The sequence below is a fragment of the Telmatherina bonti genome (assembly GCF_933228915.1).
Source record: "Telmatherina bonti genome assembly, chromosome: 16".
Classification (NCBI taxonomy): domain Eukaryota; kingdom Metazoa; phylum Chordata; class Actinopteri; order Atheriniformes; family Telmatherinidae; genus Telmatherina; species Telmatherina bonti.
The window spans coordinates 9,450,160-9,472,369 of record NC_136614.1 but is presented as its reverse complement, the minus strand read 5'-3'; the positions used below and the strand labels follow the sequence as shown (position 1 = coordinate 9,472,369).

The 22,210-nt window shown below is 47.1% G+C and overlaps 1 protein-coding gene across 4 annotated transcripts in view; it reads right to left on the bottom strand.

Annotated features, from left to right (window-relative positions):
- cdc42bpb (CDC42 binding protein kinase beta (DMPK-like)) overlaps window positions 1–15,680 on the bottom strand; it is a 37,096-nt gene extending 21,416 nt beyond the window's left edge. For all 4 annotated transcript variants that reach the window (XM_079255280.1, XM_079255282.1, XM_079255281.1 and 1 more), the window contains exons 1-10: window positions 15,012–15,680; window positions 13,130–13,221; window positions 7,581–7,664; window positions 7,398–7,493; window positions 7,179–7,327; window positions 5,592–5,685; window positions 5,303–5,503; window positions 4,819–5,067; window positions 4,518–4,749; window positions 51–158 (exon numbers count right to left, since the gene is read on the bottom strand). In XM_079255280.1, coding sequence (XP_079111406.1) covers window positions 51–158; window positions 4,518–4,749; window positions 4,819–5,067; window positions 5,303–5,503; window positions 5,592–5,685; window positions 7,179–7,327; window positions 7,398–7,493; window positions 7,581–7,664; window positions 13,130–13,221; window positions 15,012–15,180 — 1,474 coding nt within the window. In that variant the 5' untranslated portion in view covers window positions 15,181–15,680. The remainder of the gene's footprint in view (window positions 1–50; window positions 159–4,517; window positions 4,750–4,818; window positions 5,068–5,302; window positions 5,504–5,591; window positions 5,686–7,178; window positions 7,328–7,397; window positions 7,494–7,580; window positions 7,665–13,129; window positions 13,222–15,011) is intronic.
- Window positions 15,681–22,210: the final 6,530 nt, after the last annotated feature.

Here is a 22,210-nt window from a genome sequence, read left to right as displayed (position 1 = left end):
CCAGAACGCTGTTAAAAACGATTAACTGAGACAATCAGACATCACCTGACCTGCCAACTTCTTCTTCAGACGCTCAATCTCCTCGTTCAGCTTCTTGATTTCTTTGTCCCGAGTCAGAGTTCCTCCTCGAGCCGGAGCCGCCAGGGCCTGAGTGGACTCTGCAGAGACACCCAGAGGTCAGGACAAGACTTATTTTTCTGCGGGGTTTCCTTTATTACTTAGACTAATAGTAAAATACTGCTTTGTACGTTTTTTAAACTGGTTATTTATTAGAGGAGTAACTTTACTTGTATCTATATTCAGGTTTTTAGAGGATATCGCGGAAAACACCAGCAGCCCAGTTTCTGGCTAATGGACATCATGGCTAATGGAAGTCATGGCTAATGGAAGTCATGGCTAGAGGATGTCGTGGCTATAGGACGTCATGACAAGAGGACGTCGTGGCTAGAGGACGTCGTGGCTAGAGGACGTCGTGGCTAGAGGACGTCGTGGCTAGAGGACGTCGTGGCTAGAAGACGTCGTGGCTAGAAGACGTCGTGGCTAGAAGACGTCGTGGCTAGAAGACGTCGTGGCTAGAAGACGTCGTGGCTAGAGGACGTCGTGGCTAGAGGACGTCGTGGCTGGAGGACGTCGTGGCTGGAGGACGTCGTGGCTAGAAGACGTCGTGGCTAGAAGACGTCGTGGCTAGAAGACGTCGTGGCTAGAAGACGTCGTGGCTAGAAGACGTCGTGGCTAGAGGACGTCGTGGCTAGAGGACGTCGTGGCTGGAGGACGTCGTGGCTGGAGGACGTCGTGGCTAGAGGACGTCGTGGCTAGAGGACGTCATGACGAGGACGTCATGGTTTGTGGACGTCATGACGAGAGGACGTCGTGGCTAGAGGACGTCGTGGCTCGAATACGTCGTGGCTAGAGGACGTCGTGGCTAGAGGACGTCATGGCTAGAGGACGTCGTGGCAAGAGGACGTCGTGGCAAGAGGACGTCGTGGCTAGAGGACGTCGTGGCTAGAGGACGTCGTGGCTAGAAGACGTCGTGGCTAGAAGACGTCGTGGCTAGAAGACGTCGTGGCTAGAGGACGTCGTGGCTAGAGGACGTCGTGGCTAGAGGACGTCGTGGCTGGAGGACGTCGTGGCTAGAGGACGTCGTGGCTGGAGGACGTCGTGGCTAGAAGACGTCATGGCTAGAAGACGTCGTGGCTAGAGGACGTCGTGGCTAGAAGACGTCGTGGCTAGAGGACGTCGTGGCTAGAGGACGTCGTGGCTAGAGGACGTCATGACGAGGGGACATCGTGGCTAACGGAAGTCATGACTGGAGGACGTCATGGCTAGAGGACGTCGTGACGAGGGGACGTCGTGGCTAGAGGACGTCATGACGAGGGGACGTCGTGGCTAACGGAAGTCATGACTGGAGGACGTCATGGCTAGAGGACGTCGTGGCTAGAGGACGTCGTGGCTAGAGGACGTCATGACGAGGATGTCATGGTTTGTGGACGTCATGACGAGAGGACGTCGTGGCTAGAGGACGTCGTGGCTCGAATACGTCGTGGCTAGAGGACGTCGTGGCTAGAGGACGTCGTGGCTAGAGGACGTCGTGGCAAGAGGACGTCGTGGCAAGAGGACGTCGTGGCTAGAGGACGTCGTGGCTAGAGGACGTCGTGGCTAGAGGACGTCGTGGCTAGAGGACGTTGTGGCTAGAGGATGTCGTGACGAGGGGACGTCGTGGCTAACGGAAGTCATGACTGGAGGACGTCGTGGCTCGAGGACGTCACGGCTCGAGGACGTCGCGGCTCGAGGACGTCGCGGCTAGAAGACGTCGCGGCTAGAAGACGTCGCGGCTAGAAGACGTCGCGGCTAGAAGACGTCGCGGCTAGAAGACGTCGCGGCTAGAAGACGTCGCGGCTAGAGGACGTCGCGGCTAGAGGACGTCGTGGCTAGAGGACGTCATGACGAGGGGACGTCGTGGCTAACGGAAGTCATGACTGGAGGACGTCATGGCTAGAGGACGTCGTGACGAGGGGACGTCGTGGCTAGAGGACGTCATGACTGGAGGACGTCATGGCTAGAGGACGTCATGGCTAGAGGACGTCGTGGCTAGAGGACGTCGTGGCGAGGGGACGTCGTGGCTAGAGGACGTCGTGGCGAGGGGACGTCGTGGCTAGAGGACGTCGTGGCTAGAGGACGTCGTGGCTAGAGGACGTCATGACGAGGATGTCATGGTTTGTGGATGTCATGACGAGAGGACGTCACGACGAGAGGACGTTGTGGCTCGAGGACGTCGTGGCTCGAGGACGTCGTGGCTCGAGGACGTCGTGGCTCGAGGACGTCGTGGCTCGAGGACGTCGTGGCTAGAGGACGTCGTGGCTAGAGGACGTCATGACGAGGATGTCATGGTTTGTGGACGTCATGACAAGAGGACGTCATGACGAGGATGTCATGGTTTGTGGACGTCATGACGAGAGGACGTCGTAGCTCGAGGACGTCGTGGCTCGAGGACGTCGTGGCTAGAGGACGTCATGACGAGGATGTCATGGTTTGTGGACGTCATGACAAGAGGACGTCGTGGCTCGAGGACGTCGTGGCTCGAGGACGTCGTGGCTAGAGGACGTCGTGGCTAGAGGACGTTGTGGCTAGAGGATGTTGTGACGAGGGGACGTCGTGGCTAGAGGACGTCGTGGCTCGAGGACGTCGTGGCTTGAGGACGTCGTGGCTCGAGGACGTCGTGGCTCGAGGACGTCATGACGAGGATGTCATGGTTTGTGGACGTCATGACGAGAGGACGTCGTAGCTCGAGGACGTCGTGGCTCGAGGACGTCGTGGCTAGAGGACGTCGTGGCTAGAGGACGTCGTGGCTCGAGGACGTCGTGGCTCGAGGACGTTGTGGCTAGAGGACGTTGTGGCTAGAGGATGTCGTGACGAGGGGACGTCGTGGCTAACGGAAGTCATGACTGGAGGACGTTATGGCTAGAGGACGTCGTGGCTAGAGGACGTCGTGGCTAGAGGACGTCGCGGCTAGTGGAGGAGATTTAAAGAGAAACGCTTTATCGTGGTTAAAATTTCCTATTTGACAAAACTTCAGCTAATGGATGAAGAGAAGTGGGTAAAATGAACGCAGTTTAACGATCTTGTGCTGAGCTGCATTTAAGATTTGTTTCCCATAGAGCCCCGTGCCCGCATGCTGAATACTGGTTCTGGACAAACTGTAATCATTACGTTGAGCATGAAGCCGTTTTTCTACGATGTTTAATTTGTTTCTGTTTCAAAGAGCCTGAAAGAGACTCATATTTATATTTTAATATGTCAATAAAACATGTAAAATCATTGTGTTTTTCACTTACAATACAACTTTATGTGAAAATGTCTCGTTCAACCAATGTTTTATTAAACAAACATGCTAAGAGTCCTGCAGTTAACTGGGTTTTACTTTTAAAAGGAAACACGTGAATTACATTAATATACAAGTTTGAATAAATTATCTTATTATTTTTTAAAAAACATCTATTTCTCCTTGATAAAATGTCTATTCAGACACTGTCTGTTAGAGCAGAGCAGGAAAATATTAGCAATTACTTTTATTTCATCCAGAATCCTTTATTGGAGAATAACTGGAAGCAGTTTTCATTAAACATCTTCCTGATTAGACTAAAGTTAAGCAGTCTTGTTTATGTTCTCTTGCTGTACGACACCGTGACCTTAAAACCAAGTAAACACTGCAGCGTAAAGCCCCGACACTCAGAACCACCTGTTGCCATTTTTGGTCAACCTTGAGGCTAAAATAATGATTGTATCAATAGATATTTTATTGTAAAAGCCAAGAAAAACTGTATTAAAAATCATCTTCTTGGCCTTATTCCAGCCATAGAGGATCATTATTTTTCTTTTTTCTGCTCACCTGCTGATCTTTGGCTGCTGCTGATTGGACGTTACTGTCAGTTTAAGCTCTCTGATTGGTGGAAAGTCTGACAAGCAGTTACTTCATAATAACGTCCAGGTGAAACTAGAGGTCTCTTAGCAACACGGTAGTCATAGTGATGAAGATGTGATAAATAAAGGTGTTATCATAGATCCTTAGATTTACCGTATAGTCTTTGAACATACACAACATTTTATGGCTGGATTGTAAACAGACGGGATATAAGCGTCTGGAAAACTTCCATAAATCACCTAAAGCACAGGTGTTAGACTCCTGCAGGTTTTTGATGTCTCTGTGCTCCAACACACCTGACCTAAAGTCATAAATGGGTTGACAAGAAGCTTCTGGATTCTTTTGATTGTAATCAGCTGCGTTGGTGCAGGGAAACAACAAAAACCTGCCGGACACCGCCATCCAGGACTGGAGTCTGACGCCCCTGACCTAAAGAGTCACACACGCACACCACCGTTCCTGAGACAGAAGTCATGTCGGTTGGGGGGGTTAGGTGGATGTTTAAGGGTTAATGGGAAGGTGAAAAGGTGTGAAGTTGCACTAAACTCCAAGTTAACTGGAAGGTATGAAGCAACGAGGAACAAGGTCCGAGTCTCACCCTGCAGCTTCCGGTTCAGCTCCTGCTTCTCCTGCTCCAGTCGTCGGATCCTCCTCTCGAAAGCCTCCACCTCCTGGCCTCCTCCGCCTCCCCCCTCCTCCAGCCGGACCCCCGGCGCCGCCTGGCTGATGGAGCTGCGGTCAGAGAAGCAGCTGTCGGTGGTGAAGGTGAAGCCGACGAAGGGGAGGTGCTGCCCGGTGAAGCCGGTGTGAGACACCGGCGGTCCGATGTCCTGTTGGGAGACAGAACCGTCTTTACTTTGAACCTGCTGGAGGTCCGGTGCTGGTGGTCCAGTCCTTACCGGGTTCTTCAGAACATCGTCGTCCACATCGAAGTTGGAGGTGTCGGTAGGCGAGGACACGTCCGGGATGTAAGGCGCCTCTGCGGACCGGATGTTGTCCCAGTCGATCCCGCTGAAGAACGGGTGGCTCTTGAAGTCCGAGATCCCGTTGAGTCCGAGCCGACGTTCTCTGGAGCAGAGCAGGCGCTGGATCAGGTCCTTGGCGTCCTCAGACACGTCGCTCACATGGGAGGGGAACTGGAAGCGGTCCTGGAAAAGAAGCAGTGGGGCCGTGAGCCAGAGGGGGGCGCTAGCGAGACAGCCAGCCGTCCACCGGGGGACAAGTTCACATTTAGAAACAGGAAGTAGGACGAGCGTCTGGAGACAAATGTAACCTGGAAACGGCAGAACAGGACTCAGCTCAGCGCTGGGACCAGAACCAGCACAGTAATCCCATTACATTCACAGTAATGGGATTACTCGTGATGGTCTCAGTGGCTCTGACCTCGTGGTTCATGATCTTCCCGTAAGTCTCCACCAGCGACTCGGCGTAGAACGGCGTCTCGCCGTACAGCATCTCGTACATGCAGACCCCCAGAGACCACCAGTCGCACTCGGGTCCGTAGCGGCCCATCCCGTCCTCCATCGCCTGCAGAATCTCCGGGGAGATGTAGTCCGGCGTCCCAACCGCCACCGAGGACTGCACCTGCAGCGGCCACAGGAGGCGGAGCCATGACACACCTGCAACAGTGTACCTGTCGCCAAATCAGTGTGTGTGTGTGTGTGTGTTTTACCGTGCCGTCTTCATTCATGCGGAGACACGAGCCGAAGTCGGCGAGCCGGATGTGACCGTTGACGTCCAGCAGGACGTTGTCGGGCTTTATGTCTCTGGAAAACACACAGCGACATCACAGCCTCTGATGACATCACTCAGCGCGACACGTCCACCGATTGCATCAGAATTTCAGAATTTAACTTTATTGCTTCATTGATAAAATATGAAGAAAAATCCATACTTCACTTTGAGACTGTAATCAAAACAACTAAGCAGCTGTAATTAGTGTCTTTTGTCCTTTCAGTCTTTCCGTTGTCAGTCTGGAAACGGGCGTTAGGAAGATTTTTTTATGATCTACTTCATGGCCAAATGTTTTCTAGTCAGTTTGTAATTAAATATACAGAATATTGCTGATTTACATTCCTGCTGCCATGTTTGTTGATGCACAAAGTTGTTTTAGTTCCTACATGCTAAATGCTAACCTGCCAATGGTATTTTCCATTGAGATTAACTTTAAGATAATAGATCAGTTTCCATACATTAATTCTCATGTATGTATGTGTATGTGTACATATATATATATATATATATATATATATATATATATATATATACACATATATATACACACACACACACACACACACACACACATATATATATAAGTATATATATGAAGGAAAATTGAATAGAAAATCTGGATTCTTTTGCTTCACAATTTTAAAATCAATTTTTAAAAAAAAAAGTTTATTTTCCTCACATAAATAAAAATAATTCATTTTAATTTTTTTTGTCATTTTTATAGTTTTTATTGATCTTTTTACTTGTCATCTTGGCTTAATCGCAGCAGAATGATGGTCTGGCCGCTGTGATGTTTTTTCCTCTTTGAAATCAAGAAAAATAGCAAGCAAATAAAAAGTTTTATAAATTTTTTTTGTTTTTAATCTACAAAAATTAGCAATATCGAAGAATTGTTAGAATTGCAATTCAAATCAAATCAGCACCCAAAAAATCAAAATCAAATCGGGACAAAAGCATATTATCACAGCCCTAATATACATATATATATATATGTATAAAAATTGCTATCATGTTTTGTCGTTGCAAAGATCGTTCACATCTGCATCTTGATGCATCGTACAAATAATCAAAATCAATACCGCTATTTATTTCGCAATACTTCGCATCAATATTGAAATCTCTTTCAAACTCAAAGTTTACAGTTTACCATGAAGCGCTGCGTCGCCATGGTGATCTAATTCCTGATTTGACAGACTTCCTCTGTCATGTGACCAATATGAGCCGATGAAACTACTTTCCTTCCACTAGTCTGAGAGAATACACGACAGAATAAATAAATCTGGAGCTCGTCCAGGTGACGAGCAAAATGGTCGCTCCCTGAATACAGCTGAGGAAGAGGGCGAGGAAGAGGGCGAGGCAGGAAGTGACTACGTTTCCCAGAGGACACTTCTGCCAGGAACAACACGCTTCCTGTGGAAATGGTCACGTGACTCTGAAAGAATGTCTGTTGTTCAGACTGTGTTACCGTGGCAACCACACAGCCCGCTGTGCATTCCCTCCTACATTCCCAGTAATCCCAGCATACCTGTGGATGTAGTGCTGCTGGTGGATGGAGTGGATCGCCAGAACCATCTCCGCCACGTAGAACTTGGCCATGTCCTCAGGAAGACGGTCCTCAAACTTACTGAGCAGCGTCAGCAGGTCTCCGCCCACGTAGTAGTCCATCACCAGGTACTGCAGGACAGGAAGACGTTAGCGACCAGGACCAGGACTCTGAGACCGGTCCACTGAAAGCAGAACTAACCAGGTAGTTCTCGTCCTGGAAGGCGTAATGCAGAGTGGTGATCCACTGGCTGTCTCCTTTCACCAGGACGTCACGCTCCTCACGGAAACACGCCGTCTGTACAGAAGACATGCCAACAACATGACGACATCACAGCTACACGTGACGCACGCACCATAAAGATGTGATGAAGAGGACGCCCACCTCAGCTCTCTTCAGCATCTCCCACTTGTTGAGGATCTTCATCGCATACACCCTCTCAGTGTTCTTCATCTTCACCACGGCAACCTGAGAAACGGCGAGAGAGAGAGAGAAGATGGGCGAGAGACATCAACACGCAGTGAGAGAGATGGGCGAGAGACATCAACACGCAGTGAGAGAGATGGGCGAGAGACATCCACACCCAGTGAGAGAGATGGGCGAGAGACATCAACACGCAGTGAGAGAGATGGGCGAGAGACATCAACACACAGTGAGAGAGATGGGCGAGAGACATCAACACGCAGTGAGAGAGATGGGCGAGAGACATCAACACGCAGTGAGAGAGATGGGCGAGAGACAACACACAGTGAGAGATGGGCGAGAGACATCAACACGCAGTGAGAGTGGGCGAGAGACATCAACACACAGTGAGAGAGATGGGCGAGAGACATCAGCACACAGTGAGAGAGATGGGCGAGAGACATCAACACAGTGAGAGAGATGGGCGAGAGACATCAGCACACAGTGAGAGAGATGGGCAAGAGACATCAACACGCAGTGAGAGAGATGGGCGAGAGACATCAACACGCAGTGAGAGAGATGGGCGAGAGACATCAACACACAGTGAGAGAGATGGGCGAGAGACATCAACACACAGTGAGAGAGATGGGCGAGAGACATCAACACGCAGTGAGAGAGATGGGCGAGAGACATCAACACGCAGTGAGAGATGGGCGAGAGACAACACACAGTGAGAGAGATGGGCGAGAGACATCAGCACACAGTGAGAGAGATGGGCGAGAGACATCAGCACACAGTGAGAGAGATGGGCGAGAGTCTCAGATGTGGGTCGGTTTGGTCTCAGTTCTGGCTGCAGCAGGTCCATCGGGTCTATTTTAGACTTTAACGTCCATCACGTCCTTTCGGGTTGCACAATTAATCGGATTGTCATCGTGATCTGGATTTTGGTGGCCACAATTAAATAAACCTGATCGTCAACGATATTTACGTTCACAACGCGACCTCTGCTGCATGCGACTCTGATCACTCAGGTTCTCTACCAGCAGCCTGCCGACAACCACGGGGCGAACGCGTAGTTAAGGCTTCATTAAGCTGCCTACAAACCAAACGTGACGCGGTAAGACGCCGCTCAAGCATTTTTCCTGTTGCAGGTAAATTGGATCGTTTTAATTAAACAGCTGATTGATGTGGTAAAAAATACGAACATTTTTACAACACGTAGCATTGAAATACACGGAACCTGGAGCGTACACGACCCGAATGCATTTGCTTGTTAAATATGAAGCAGATTTTGCCGCCCACATTGATCCCTCAGCGGCTTCACATGAAGCTTCTGGTGGAGGACGGAACAAGCTTTAGACTGATGAGATGACACAATGAATAATATTGATCAAAACAATCGTGATTATTATTTTGGTCATAATCGTGGAGGCCTAATGTCCATCATGTCTGGGTGCTTCCAGTTTGTCCTCTCCTTGTCATACTGGTGCAGATTGGAGCGGGGATGTCCAGACACACCAGACTCAACCTAACTAGTCACTGTGCGGAGCTTAATAGGCCGTTGGATCCATATAATTTAAGTCGTGTGTTGATCCAGTAATTCATGAAAAGCCTGCAGGACAGTGGGCCTCAGGACCGGACTCTGGACCCCTCTGGACCTTCAGAACTCAACTGTCCCGGATCCCAGCTGGATTTAGATGTTTTACAGCTGCAGTGGAAACCACAGACCGGTTCTGGTGAACCCGCTTCTGAGAGGACCAGGCCGAGTCCAGCAGCCAGACAAACCTGTGCTCTGGTATATGGTGGACACACACACACACACACACACACACACACACACACACACACACACACACACACACACACACACACACACACACACACACACACACACACACACACACACACACACACACACAGAGCAGGTTTGAGGATCTGGACCCACCCCTGGACAGAAACCCTTTAGTCACGTTTCCAGCAGCTCCAGTGTGAACAGGAAGTCCCAGAAACTCTCACATCCTGCTGGATCCGACCCGGTTTGGGAGTCGCCACCGGGCCGGACACGCCGCTGCTGCTCGGAGTTCTTCTTCTTCTGTGGAACATTCCTGACAAGAAATCCACGGTAACCGTTCCACAGAAACGTCAGTGGAAGGACCGGCGGCGCCACGGATGAAGCAGCGCTTCAAGGATTAATGAACCTGAACCGGGTTTAGTAGTCCGCATCGTGGTCCGCATCATAGTTCACATAGTAGTCCGCATCGTGGTCCGCATCATAGTCCACATAGTAGTCTGCATCGTGGTCCGCATCATAGTTCACATAGTAGTCCGCATCGTGGTCCGCATCATAGTCCACATAGTAGTCTGCATCGTGGTCCGCATCATAGTTCACATAGTAGTCTGCATCGTGGTCCGCATCATAGTCCACATAGTAGTCCGCATCGTGGTCCGCATCATAGTTCACATAGTAGTCTGCATCGTGGTCCGCATCATAGTCCACATAGTAGTCTGCATCGTGGTCCGCATCATAGTCCACATAGTAGTTCGCATCGTGGTCCGCATCATAGTTCACATAGTAGTCTGCATCGTGGTCCGCATCATAGTTCACATAGTAGTCCGCATCGTGGTCCGCATCATAGTTCACATAGTAGTCCGCATCATGGTCCGCATCATAGTCCACATAGTAGTCTGCATCGTGGTCCGCATCATAGTTCACATAGTAGTCCGCATCGTGGTCCGCATCATAGTTCACATAGTAGTCCGCATCGTGGTCCGCATCATAGTTCACATAGTAGTCCGCATCGTGGTCCGCATCATAGTTCACATAGTAGTCCGCATCGTGGTCCGCATCATAGTCCACATAGTAGTCTGCATCGTGGTCCGCATCATAGTCCACATAGTAGTCCGCATCGTGGTCCGCATCATAGTTCACATAGTAGTCCGCATCGTGGTCCGCATCATAGTCCACATAGTAGTCCGCATCGTGGTCCGCATCATAGTCCACATAGTAGTCTGCATCGTGGTCCGCATCATAGTCCACATAGTAGTCCGCATCATAGTTCACATAGTAGTCCGCATCGTGGTCCGCATCATAGTCCACATAGTAGTTCGCATCGTGGTCCGCATCATAGTTCACATAGTAGTCCGCATCATAGTTCACATAGTAGTCCGCATCGTGGTCCGCATCATAGTTCACATAGTAGTCCGCATCGTGGTCCACATCATAGTTCACATAGTAGTCTGCATCGTGGTCCGCATCATAGTTCACATAGTAGTCCGCATCATAGTTCACATAGTAGTCGGCATCGTGGTCCGCATCATAGTTCACATAGTAGTCTGCATCGTGGTCCGCATCATAGTCCACATAGTAGTTCGCATCGTGGTCCGCATCATAGTTCACATAGTAGTCCGCATCATAGTTCACATAGTAGTCCGCATCGTGGTCCGCATCATAGTTCACATAGTAGTCCGCATCGTGGTCCACATCATAGTTCACATAGTAGTCTGCATCGTGGTCCGCATCATAGTTCACATAGTAGTCCGCATCATAGTTCACATAGTAGTCGGCATCGTGGTCCGCATCATAGTTCACATAGTAGTCCGCATCGTGGTCCGCATCATAGTTCACATAGTAGTCGGCATCGTGGTCCGCATCATAGTCCACATAGTAGTCCGCATCATAGTTCACATAGTAGTCCGCATCATAGTTCACATAGTAGTCCGCATCATAGTTCACATAGTAGTCCGCATCGTGGTCCGCATCATAGTTCACATAGTAGTCCGCATCATAGTTCACATAGTAGTCCGCATCATAGTTCACATAGTAGTCCGCATCGTGGTCCGCATCATAGTTCACATAGTAGTCCGCATCGTGGTCCGCATCATAGTTCACATAGTAGTCCGCATCGTGGTCCGCATCATAGTTCACATAGTAGTCCGCATCGTGGTCCGCATCATAGTTCACATAGTAGTCCGCATCGTGGTCCGCATCATAGTTCACATAGTAGTCCGCATCGTGGTCCGCATCATAGTTCACATAGTAGTCCGCATCGTGGTCCGCATCATAGTTCACATAGTAGTCCGCATCGTGGTCCGCATCATAGTTCACATAGTAGTCCGCATCGTGGTCCGCATCATAGTTCACATAGTAGTCCGCATCGTGGTCCGCATCATAGTCCACATAGTAGTCCGCATCGTGGTCCGCATCATAGTCCACATAGTAGTCTGCATCGTGGTCCGCATCATAGTCCACATAGTAGTCCGCATCGTGGTCCGCATCATAGTTCACATAGTAGTCCGCATCGTGGTCCGCATCATAGTTCACATAGTAGTCCGCATCGTGGTCCGCATCATAGTTCACATAGTAGTCCGCATCGTGGTCCGCATCATAGTTCACATAGTAGTCCGCATCGTGGTCCGCATCATAGTCCACATAGTAGTCCGCATCGTGGTCCGCATCATAGTTCACATAGTAGTCCGCATCGTGGTCCGCATCATAGTTCACATAGTAGTCCGCATCGTGGTCCGCATCATAGTTCACATAGTAGTCCGCATCGTGGTCCGCATCATAGTTCACATAGTAGTCCGCATCGTGGTCCGCATCATAGTCCACATAGTAGTCTGCATCGTGGTCCGCATCATAGTTCACATAGTAGCCCGCATCGTGGTCCGCATCATAGTTCACATAGTAGTCCGCATCGTGGTCCGCATCATAGTCCACATAGTAGTCTGCATCGTGGTCCGCATCATAGTTCACATAGTAGCCCGCATCGTGGTCCGCATCATAGTTCACATAGTAGTCCGCATCGTGGTCCGCATCATAGTTCACATAGTAGTCCGCATCGTGGTCCGCATCATAGTTCACATAGTAGTCCGCATCGTGGTCGGCATCATAGTTCACATAGTAGTCCGCATCGTGGTTCGCATCGTGGTCGCCATGGGAGTCCGCATAGTAGTCTAGTCTATATGGACCACAATGTGGACAACATCGCAGACAGTCATTTTATCCACTTATATACTTACAAACACACCGAAACCCTGATCGGCACATCGAGGGCAACTGAAGGGTTCAGTGTTTTGCCCAAGGACACTTCGGCACGTCAGGGGAGTCAAACTCCCAACTTTCCAGTTACAAGCTGACCGCTCCAAGAGGACTCTGGAGGTCCCGGCGGGCCGCCTGCGTGGACTTTGTAACGCATGTGCGCAGGCGGGTTAATGACTGACAGCAGAGACACACAGACTCAGTTCTACGACTAAACCACCACAGAAGAAGAGTCGGTTTCATGTGTAAACGTTCTGAAGGTCAGCCTCCTCGTGCACGTGTGTGTGTTGACATAATGTGTGATTGTTTGTGTGTGTGCTGCAGCTTCAGGTCGGCGGCGTGGCGCTCAATCAAGGCGATCATGGTCCCCACAAGTCTGGAAGTTTTATCCAAATAGCAACATGAGCGGCGGTCCGGCTCCGACAGCGGCTGGACCTGCATGCGAAGCGCGCACACACACACACACACACAGGTGTGTAACAGGAAGTCTCACCTCTCCAAAAGCTCCTCGACCAATCACCTTCAGCATTTCAAAGTCGTCTCTGTGCAGCCTCATGTCCTTCACGGTGGTGGTGAACGGTTTCACTGCAAACACAGAAATGCATTCAGGAAAACAAACGCTGGGGGCACTAGGACCCTGCAGACCCCTCACTCATCTTTAATTCATCTGATGTGGGATCAGATTTATCTGGGTCACACACACACACACACACACACACACACACACACAGAAACCAGAATAGAAACACATCAGCCTCCCTCCTCATCACTGAACTAAACCTGGAACCAGGTGAACCCAGAGGGACATGGAGGGTCTGTAGACTTGATGGAATCTGGTCTACAGGAGGTCTGGCAGCAGAACCCTACATGCCGGTTCTGAAGGTCTGTTAGAGGGTCTGGGTGAGCATTGAAGACCCTGTCTGATCCCAATTCAGACTTGGGTTTGGTTGAACTCCATGTGGTTCGTTCTGACTAGAACCGGACCGGAACATGCGGACCCCACTGAGAGCGCAAGGTGGTACCGCAGGATTAACACGACAAACGATTCAAGTAGAAGCAGGTTTGTTCACGTTTCCCCTATCACCATGGCAACTGATGCTGAACACATCATGGTTCAAGCTGCTCAATCCTTCACCGTGGTAACTGATGCTGAGCACATCACCACGGCGATTGATCATCAAAATGGTTACAGGTGGTGAATGCGTCGCCACGGTTACAGATGCTAAATATGTCACCAAAGAAACTGATGGTGACTCAGTCACCATGGTAACTCAGTCACCATGGTAACTCATCGTGAGCGTGTCACCGTGGCAACTGACGGTGAGCACATCACTGTGGTAACTGAGGAATACATCACCGTGGTAACTAATGCTGAACATATCATGGTTCAAGCGGCTCAATCCGTCACCGTGGTAACTAATGCTGAACACATCACCACGGCGATTGATCAACCAAACGGTTGCAGATGGTGAATGCGTCACCACAATTACAGATGCTAAATATGTCACCAAAGAATCTGTAAACCATGGCAACTGATGGTGACCACATCACTGGAGTAACTGATGAACATGTCACCGTGGCAACTAAAGCCACTAAGTTTGAACCAGATATATTTTTATCTCCAAACTGAATGAAAAAATAAACTTTAATTCATCAAAGTTTCACAATCATCGGATCCGATCAGCGATCAATCAGCTCGTCAACGGGTACGCCGATCATTCAGATCTCCTGTGACGCAGAGGAATCAGAGACTCGAGCAGCTTCTGGATCCAGGTCACCGAAAGCAGGACAGTGTGAAACAGGGACAGGCGGAACCAGGACAAACTGGGCCCAACTGGGCCAGCTGCAGCCTGGACAAAGACCACGACAGAATCCAGGAGATCTCATCAACTCCCAAATCCTTAAGGTCCCCTGGGTCCTGCTTCCATGACTCCAACCTTCTCACGTATTTCCCAACAACAGAGTCCTGGAACCCCTCAGAGTCCCCCGCTCCAGGAAGACTGGAACCTTTAAACCTTTACCACACCCACTCAGGACGAACCCTCCAGCTAATACTCCTCGTGGTTCTGAAACCTCTCCAGGAATCCTTGAATCTCCAAACCCTTAGAGCTGACCTGTCAGGACCCCTGATCTCACACCAGACTTCAAACCACCTCCCTTGGACTCTGAAAGACCATTAAACCCTCCTGGACGGATTCGGGATCATTTACACGCCCTTCAAGGACCTCAAGGACCCAGACACTCCCATTCCAGGACTTTCCAGGCAGCCATTTAAACCCCAGCAAGGTCCCTCGAGAGCCCCAGAGGAGTCCCAGGACCATGTGCAGTGAGACAGGGTGTGTGTCCAGGAACAGGTGGTGTGTCCCGGGTCTTACCCCACTCCAGGAAGTCGGTGATGTGCTTCTCCCTCTTCAGCGGGGAGTTGGAGCACTCGATGCAGAGGCAGAGCAGCAGGTCGAGCAGCGCCTCCATGCTGAGGCACCCCGCCGCCTTCTGCTCCAGCAGCAGCTCCTCCAGCCGCTTCAGCCGCTCCTGAGCCGACATGCTGACCGGAGGCTAGCGCTCTCCGCCCGGCTGGCTCTCCCACCACAACCCGCCGCTCCCTGCCGAGTCCGCGCGGCCGCCGGGGGGGCTCCGCTTCCTGTCGGGTCTGCTAGCGGCGGCTAGCCCCTTAGCTCCGGGAAAACATTCCCGACATTTTAACGGTGAGTCGCTGAGTCTCCGCCGGTTACCACCGCGTCGCTCCGTGACCCGAACAGCCTGCAGGCCCGCGTGTGTCCGTCCTCCGCATCGGCTTTAATCCGCTAAATCTGGACTTTCCTCCCAGAAACCGGGACGTCGGGAGCGGCGTCGCCTCAGCTCGGCCGCCGCTGCTCCATGCCCAGCAGTCGGTGTTTCAGCCCGGGAACGGGTCCGGGAGCATGGGAACCGGCTCTTCTGGGCTCAAAATGTCCGGCAGCACCGGGAGACAACGCGCCGAGGGATTACAGGCGGTTTTTGGGTCAGTTAGAGGCGGCTGCCGGTGTGGCTGGTCACTGGGAATATGGCTGAATTCAGGTCGGATCGCTGGGAGCAAGCTGGACACGCTGCACACCCCTTCCGGTCCGAAAAGTTTCACAATAAAACTCCAAAGTTTCGCCACTGCATCCAGATGTGGTCCACCCCAAGGCCGGATTATCCAGTGGGCATTATGGGCACACCTTCTCGGGGCCCACGTAGGACAAACACCAGCAGTTTGGACATGAAACAAAATGTACAGTTGTGCTCATATTTATTCATACCCTTTCATTCATGAAGGGAAAAAAAACAGCTGCCTGTAAAATAAGCTGAAATTGACTAAAGTAACAATAACTAAAATTTTTATGAAAATCATTCCATTATTTTCTAATCCTGGTTCAATAGAAATTTTTTTTTTTTAAAAAAGCAAACAAATAAGAACATTTATTACATATTACATCAGTCATAAACTAATATTTAGTTGAACAATTCTTTAATGTTTCCGCTACAGTCAGGTGTTTTCTGTTCCTCTCAGTCAGACTTCTGCACCTGTTGACAGGTATTTTGTCCCACTGTTCAACAGAAAAGTGCTCTAATTTGTCCAGGACCAATTTGTTCGTTTGATTTTTTTTCTTTCTTCAACTCAATATAATGAAAAAATACTGTCTTATATTACTAAATTATATTTTTGTAAATTTTTAGTTATTCTTCCTTTTTTAAATCTCCAGTTATTTGAGTGACTGTTTTAAATTCAGCATTTTCTTGAATGAAAGGGTATGAATACATATGCGCACAACTGTACATAAAAGCCAGATAGTTCCACCACAGTGTCCAGTGTGTTGCTACTGGTGGTACCACTGGCTGAGAGATGTTAAGAATGTCGTTTCACAATTTTCACAATGTTATGGTGGGGACGGAGCCCCTTGAACACTCTGGGCCCAGGGGCCTGTGCACATTTAATCCAGCCCGGGTCCACCAGTAGACCGTATATGAAAGATGGATGGAGCCTTCAGCAGTTAAAAGTGAAGCCGGTGCAGAGGTGCAAAAAACTGCAGTTCCCCCTTCATCCACTAGGGGCTGCAAAACAGAGCAAATCCCCATAGACTCCCATGTTAAAAAGACCAACTTCACAGCAGAAATAAACATTTTTACAGCAAAAATAAACATGTTTACAGCCTGGTACAAAAATCCATTTTAGGTTTAATAGGTCAGGTTTACCTTCATGACAACTGTGGGGGCGGGGGGGGGGGGGGGGGGTGAATTGTTTCTAACTCGCCCGTTTAAGAGTTATTTAATGTCGAAGTTCAGCATATTTAGGGGCGTGTCTTTTTGATTGACAGGTACCCGATCACCCGCTCTAAGTCAGAAGAATGTAGAACAACCGCGGTTTTTAGCCGGTAAACAACGTGACTTAGCTTTAGCCCGCTTACCTCCATTAGCTGGTTATCTCCTGTTATCTCCAGGTTAGCTCGGCTAGCTTTTAGCAACAGGCAGCTCTAAGTTCGCTCGATGTCAATCATCCACCATGATGCCCCCCTCTCAGCTCCACCTCTTTGCCCATATTTTTATTTTCCGGGCGAGATGACACGCATGCCCCTGCCAAGATGGCGATGGTAGGAGCCGCCCACAGAGCTTCAATTCAGCTCTTCAGAAACCTACGGGTGACGTCATGGAGGCTCCGCCCATCTTTTTATATACAGTCTATGGGTCCACCACTGGACCCATAGACATATCAACACTGTCACAGACTCACACATAAACACAAGCTGAAGTAAATAAACAAAATAAAAAAGAAATTGAGACAAAACATTCACATAAATAAAAGACATTCGCAGCAATAAAAAAGAGAACATTGTGTCAATATTTACAATGCGGTGTCAAAGAGAGAAAGAGGGGAAAACACCATAAACAGAATAAAAACCTTGAAGATTAAATAATAATTTAAAAACATCTCACATCTATAGCAGGACATTTGTTGTGCAACGTGTATTGTTATTTGTCAATATAAAGATTTTCTGTCAAGGCATTACATTTTATACATATTAGTGTCTTGCAGAACTAAGTTATATTTACATGTTGCATTACAGTAAGAAAAACAGTGATGGGGAAACAAAAACAAACACAAGAAAACCTAAACAGTGTCATAAAGAGATACAGTAATTATGCTTACATAAATAATAACAATGCTTCTGCAACCTACTATCACGCTTAATACCACTACAACCAATAATAATAATAATAGTATTAATAGTAATAATAATGATAGAAAAATAAAAAAAACTATACAGACTGCAAAAAATATTATAAAAAAAGCATTGAAATTGGAGCAATTAGATTCATTACAGAAATTATTAGAAAAGTAAGTTACCATTGATCTGCTGCAATGTTGATTTGATTATTATTTTTTTTGTAGAATAAAAGAATTCTATTAATCTGACAGCAGTTGTGCATGTTACAGTTTAAGGGTGTCATCAGTGACTGGCTATGTGTGTAAATAAAATAATTTTGTCTTAACTTGTTAGCCAAACACAGTTCAGACAGAAACACATCTCCACACATTTCCATATTTATACAAACATTACTGAAATCGGTCACATATCACGAGCTTTTATTTTGAAGTACAAGCCTCATTTTCCAGAAGTTGGTCTCTGCTACCAGACTCTACCTTGACCCACCTGTATGTCTATCCCAAAGGAACACGGAGGCCCGTCCCTCCTGCACCGGAAACGCTCCGGATACATGACGTCAGGGTGTGATTGACAGGATTCGGGACAGCCTGGTACAGCCCCCCCCATGTCAATGCGTGACATCATCACAATAACTTGGTAAACAAAAAGAGCTTTTTGTTTATTTGTCACTTATTGTGTGTGTGTGTGTACATACATATATATATATATATATATATATATATATATATATATATATATATATATATATATATATATATATATATATATTTATATATATATATATATATATATATATATTTATATATATATATATATATATATATATATATATATATATATATATATATATACACACACACATATATATAAAATGTAATGTAATGAATGACTTTATTTTTTAATTTTCATTTTACTTGTATTAAAGCAACAAATAAAAATATGTAAAAAAAAAATTTGGGTCAGTTCATAGCATAATTTCTCTTTTAATTTATTCAGTTGTGTTTATTAAATTTGTATTGAGCTCATATTTGATTTAATTTACTTGAACTTATTTTATTTATTTAATTAATCAGTTTATTTAAGTATTGTTGGTTAAATCTTGATGCCATTTTTCCTTTACACCTCCAAATGGAGTCTATTTGTGGTTGTCTCTCTCCTTACATAATAATACTGAGTAAAATAATAGTCTGGTCCTGCTGAATGAAAATGTCTACAGGTGGGATGCTGCCTGCAAAACTGCTTTATTTGTTTATTTATTTATTTGTTTGTTTGTTTGTTTATTTGTTTATTTCTGTGATTATAGGGGAGAGAAAAGAACTGAGTTTTGTGTCAGTGTTAGTTTACAGACATAATGAGCTCTAATGAGTGATTTAATCTTTATGTGCACACACACCTGAGCTCATGCATTGGCAGGATGTTTGGGATTAATCCTAATGTAATTAAACATTAATACCTGGATAATTAACTATTTTAAGTTATTTATTTAGCCCTTGATGGCATGGTGTTGCCTTCAGGCAACAGAGCACACATCTGGTTGCACAAGCGTGAGCATTTATGTGCAGTATACGAGTTGGGGTGGGCAGGGTGAGTCCCCACCTGACTTTTTCCCTGATCCGGCCCTGACCACAGCTGAAGTTTTCAGAAGCTTCTAGTTGATGTGGAGCATCCTGTTGTTCTACAAATCAGCCAGCAGGTGTCGGTGCTGAGCTGCAGGAACAGGTGATCTGATCGGGAAACTAACAAAATGAAGTTTCATCCCCCTTCCTGACTTTCTGTCTGGAATTTCAGAAATAAAACAAAAAGTCAGATCTATAATATACTTCCTCTTTAATGTTTTTCATTTCTTATGGTTTTCCCACAGTTTCTTTATCATTTCTATCAACTTTATTTTCTGTTTCTTTGCTTTTAGCGAGTCCAGCAGAAGCTTTATATGTTCAGCCAGCTGCAGTTTTCTTCCTCTCGGAGGAAATTTTGTCACGTTTTTCCCAACATGTGATGCAGAAGTCTCACCATGAACCTCAAAGAAGTTTCATGTCACCTGTTACACCGATCGACTCAAAAATTGAAGCTCCGCACAAGCATGTTAACAACCTCTTCATTTAACTCATGTTTGATGAAGCAGAGAAACATGAAAAAGCCTGCAGGACAGAACCAGAGCAACATCCAGACCTTCACATGTGCAGCTGGTGGACCACCACAAACCAGTCCTCTGGCTGGGAGGCTGGTGAAGCAGACAGATCCAGCTGTTAGTCTGTCATCGGTTTGATTGCACATAAAAGTGAAAGGCCTGATGAGTAGAAAGGTGTCGGGTGTGTCGAGGCTTCATCCACCTCAGATGTTCCCACCAGGACGCTCCCTTACAGCACGTCCTGGTTTGTCTCATCAACCAGTTGAGCTGAGTAACTGGTCTGACCTGAAGAACTTAGTGACTTACCAGCAAAACCAGCTCTGGTTCCCTGGAATATCCCGAAACCAGACCAAAGATGGGTCTGTTGACACGTAACGTGCAGATTTCCAGCGTTTATGATGAAGACTGCTCAGATCTGGACCAGATTCAGGTCTCTTAGACTAGAGAGACTAGACTAGACTAGAGTGGCATTGACACTTTTAACCCTTTCACAACAAATTCAGACAATTTAGTACGTTTCGCGATACTACCAGTACACCATTAGTTTATGGTACTTCATCAAAATCAACGAGAGGATCGATAAATATTTCTTGCAGCGACTCAGTATATTTACTGCAAGGGAAGTATGAAAAATAAATAATACTAAAGAACATTTAGACTTAAAAGAAATGCTTCTAAACAATAATAAATTATACTGATGAGTAAATTAAACAAAAAAAAAAATCTAACTTTTTAAAATAAAACAAACGATAGAGGAAGATAAGATTATTGCCATTGATTAAATGGAAAATGACAAAACTTAATGACGGAAAGTAACATGATCTCTTGCTATTTTATTGCCTAAAACTGTCCACAGTGGAAACAAATGGTGCTTTGTATCTGCAGCAGCAATCTGAGTTTATTCCTAACAAACTGATTCAGAAACATTTACAGACATAAAGCCTTCATCGTCAGACATAAAAACATTAGAAAACAAGAAACACGATTTAAAATTTGAAAGGAGAGAAAAGATCTTTGTGTTTAAAATATTAAAACATTATCGAGTATCAGGAGTGGAGCAGATCTGGACTTTGAATAAAAACTGAGAACAGGAGGGTCTTTAACTGGACGTTCCAACTGGTCTGAGGCTTTCTGGGAGATTCTTCCAGACATATGGAGCATAGAAGCTGAATGCAGCTTCTCCATGTCTGGTCCTGACTCTGGAACTGATGAAGGACCAGATCCGCATGACCTGAGGGGTCTGCTTTCATACTGAGTCCATCCCCTAGACTGTATATAAAGAGATGGGCGGAGCCTCCGTGACGTCACCCGTAGGTTTCTGAAGAGCTGAATTGAAGCTCGGTGGGCGGTTCCTACCATCACCATCTTGGAAGGGGCATGCGTGTCATCTCGCCCGGAAAATAAAAATATGGGCAAAGAGGTGGAGCTGAGAGGGGGGCTGTGAGCGTCATGGTGGATGATTGACATCGAGCGAACTTAGAGCTGCCTGTTGCTAAAAGCTAGGCGAGCTAACCTGGAGGTAACAGGAGATAACCAGCTAACGGAGGTAAGCGGGCTAAAGCTAAGTCACGTTGTTAACCGGCTAAAAACCGCGGTTGTTCTACGTTCTTCTGACTTAGAGCGGGAGATCGGGTATCTGTCAATCAAAAAGACACGCCCCTAAATATGCCGAACTTCGATATTAAATGACTTTTAAATGGGCGAGTTAGAAAAAATTTCGCTCCCCCCACAGTTGTCATGAAGGTAAACCTGACCTATTAAACCTAAAATAGATTTTTGTACCAGGCTGTAAACATGTTTATTCCTGCTGTAAACATGTTTATTTCTGCTGTGAAGTTGGTCTTTTTAACATGGGAGTCTATGGGGATTTGCTCTGTTTTGCTGCCTCTAGCGGATGAAGGGGGAACTGCAGTTTTATACACTTCCACATAGGAAAATTTGGAAAATGAGGCAGCTATTTACGAATAAAATCACGCACCTGTAAGTGCGTGTGTGGAATCTTAAATTTGACACTCAGTTCCTGGAACGAGGCAAAGAGATCATCTGTAAAAAGGTTCTGCAGCACGGGCAGTCCCCTGTTACCACAGCTGAAATACATTATCCTGAAGGGAAGGGGGGAATATATGATATGAATGAATAGGGGATTTTAAAGGAATTGATGGTTCATAGGTCTGAGTCCATCCTGACACCCGTGTTTCTGGACTGCACCAGGTTCATATCATCCAAAAGGTTCCCTTTTGGAATATCCGGTGGGCAGGTT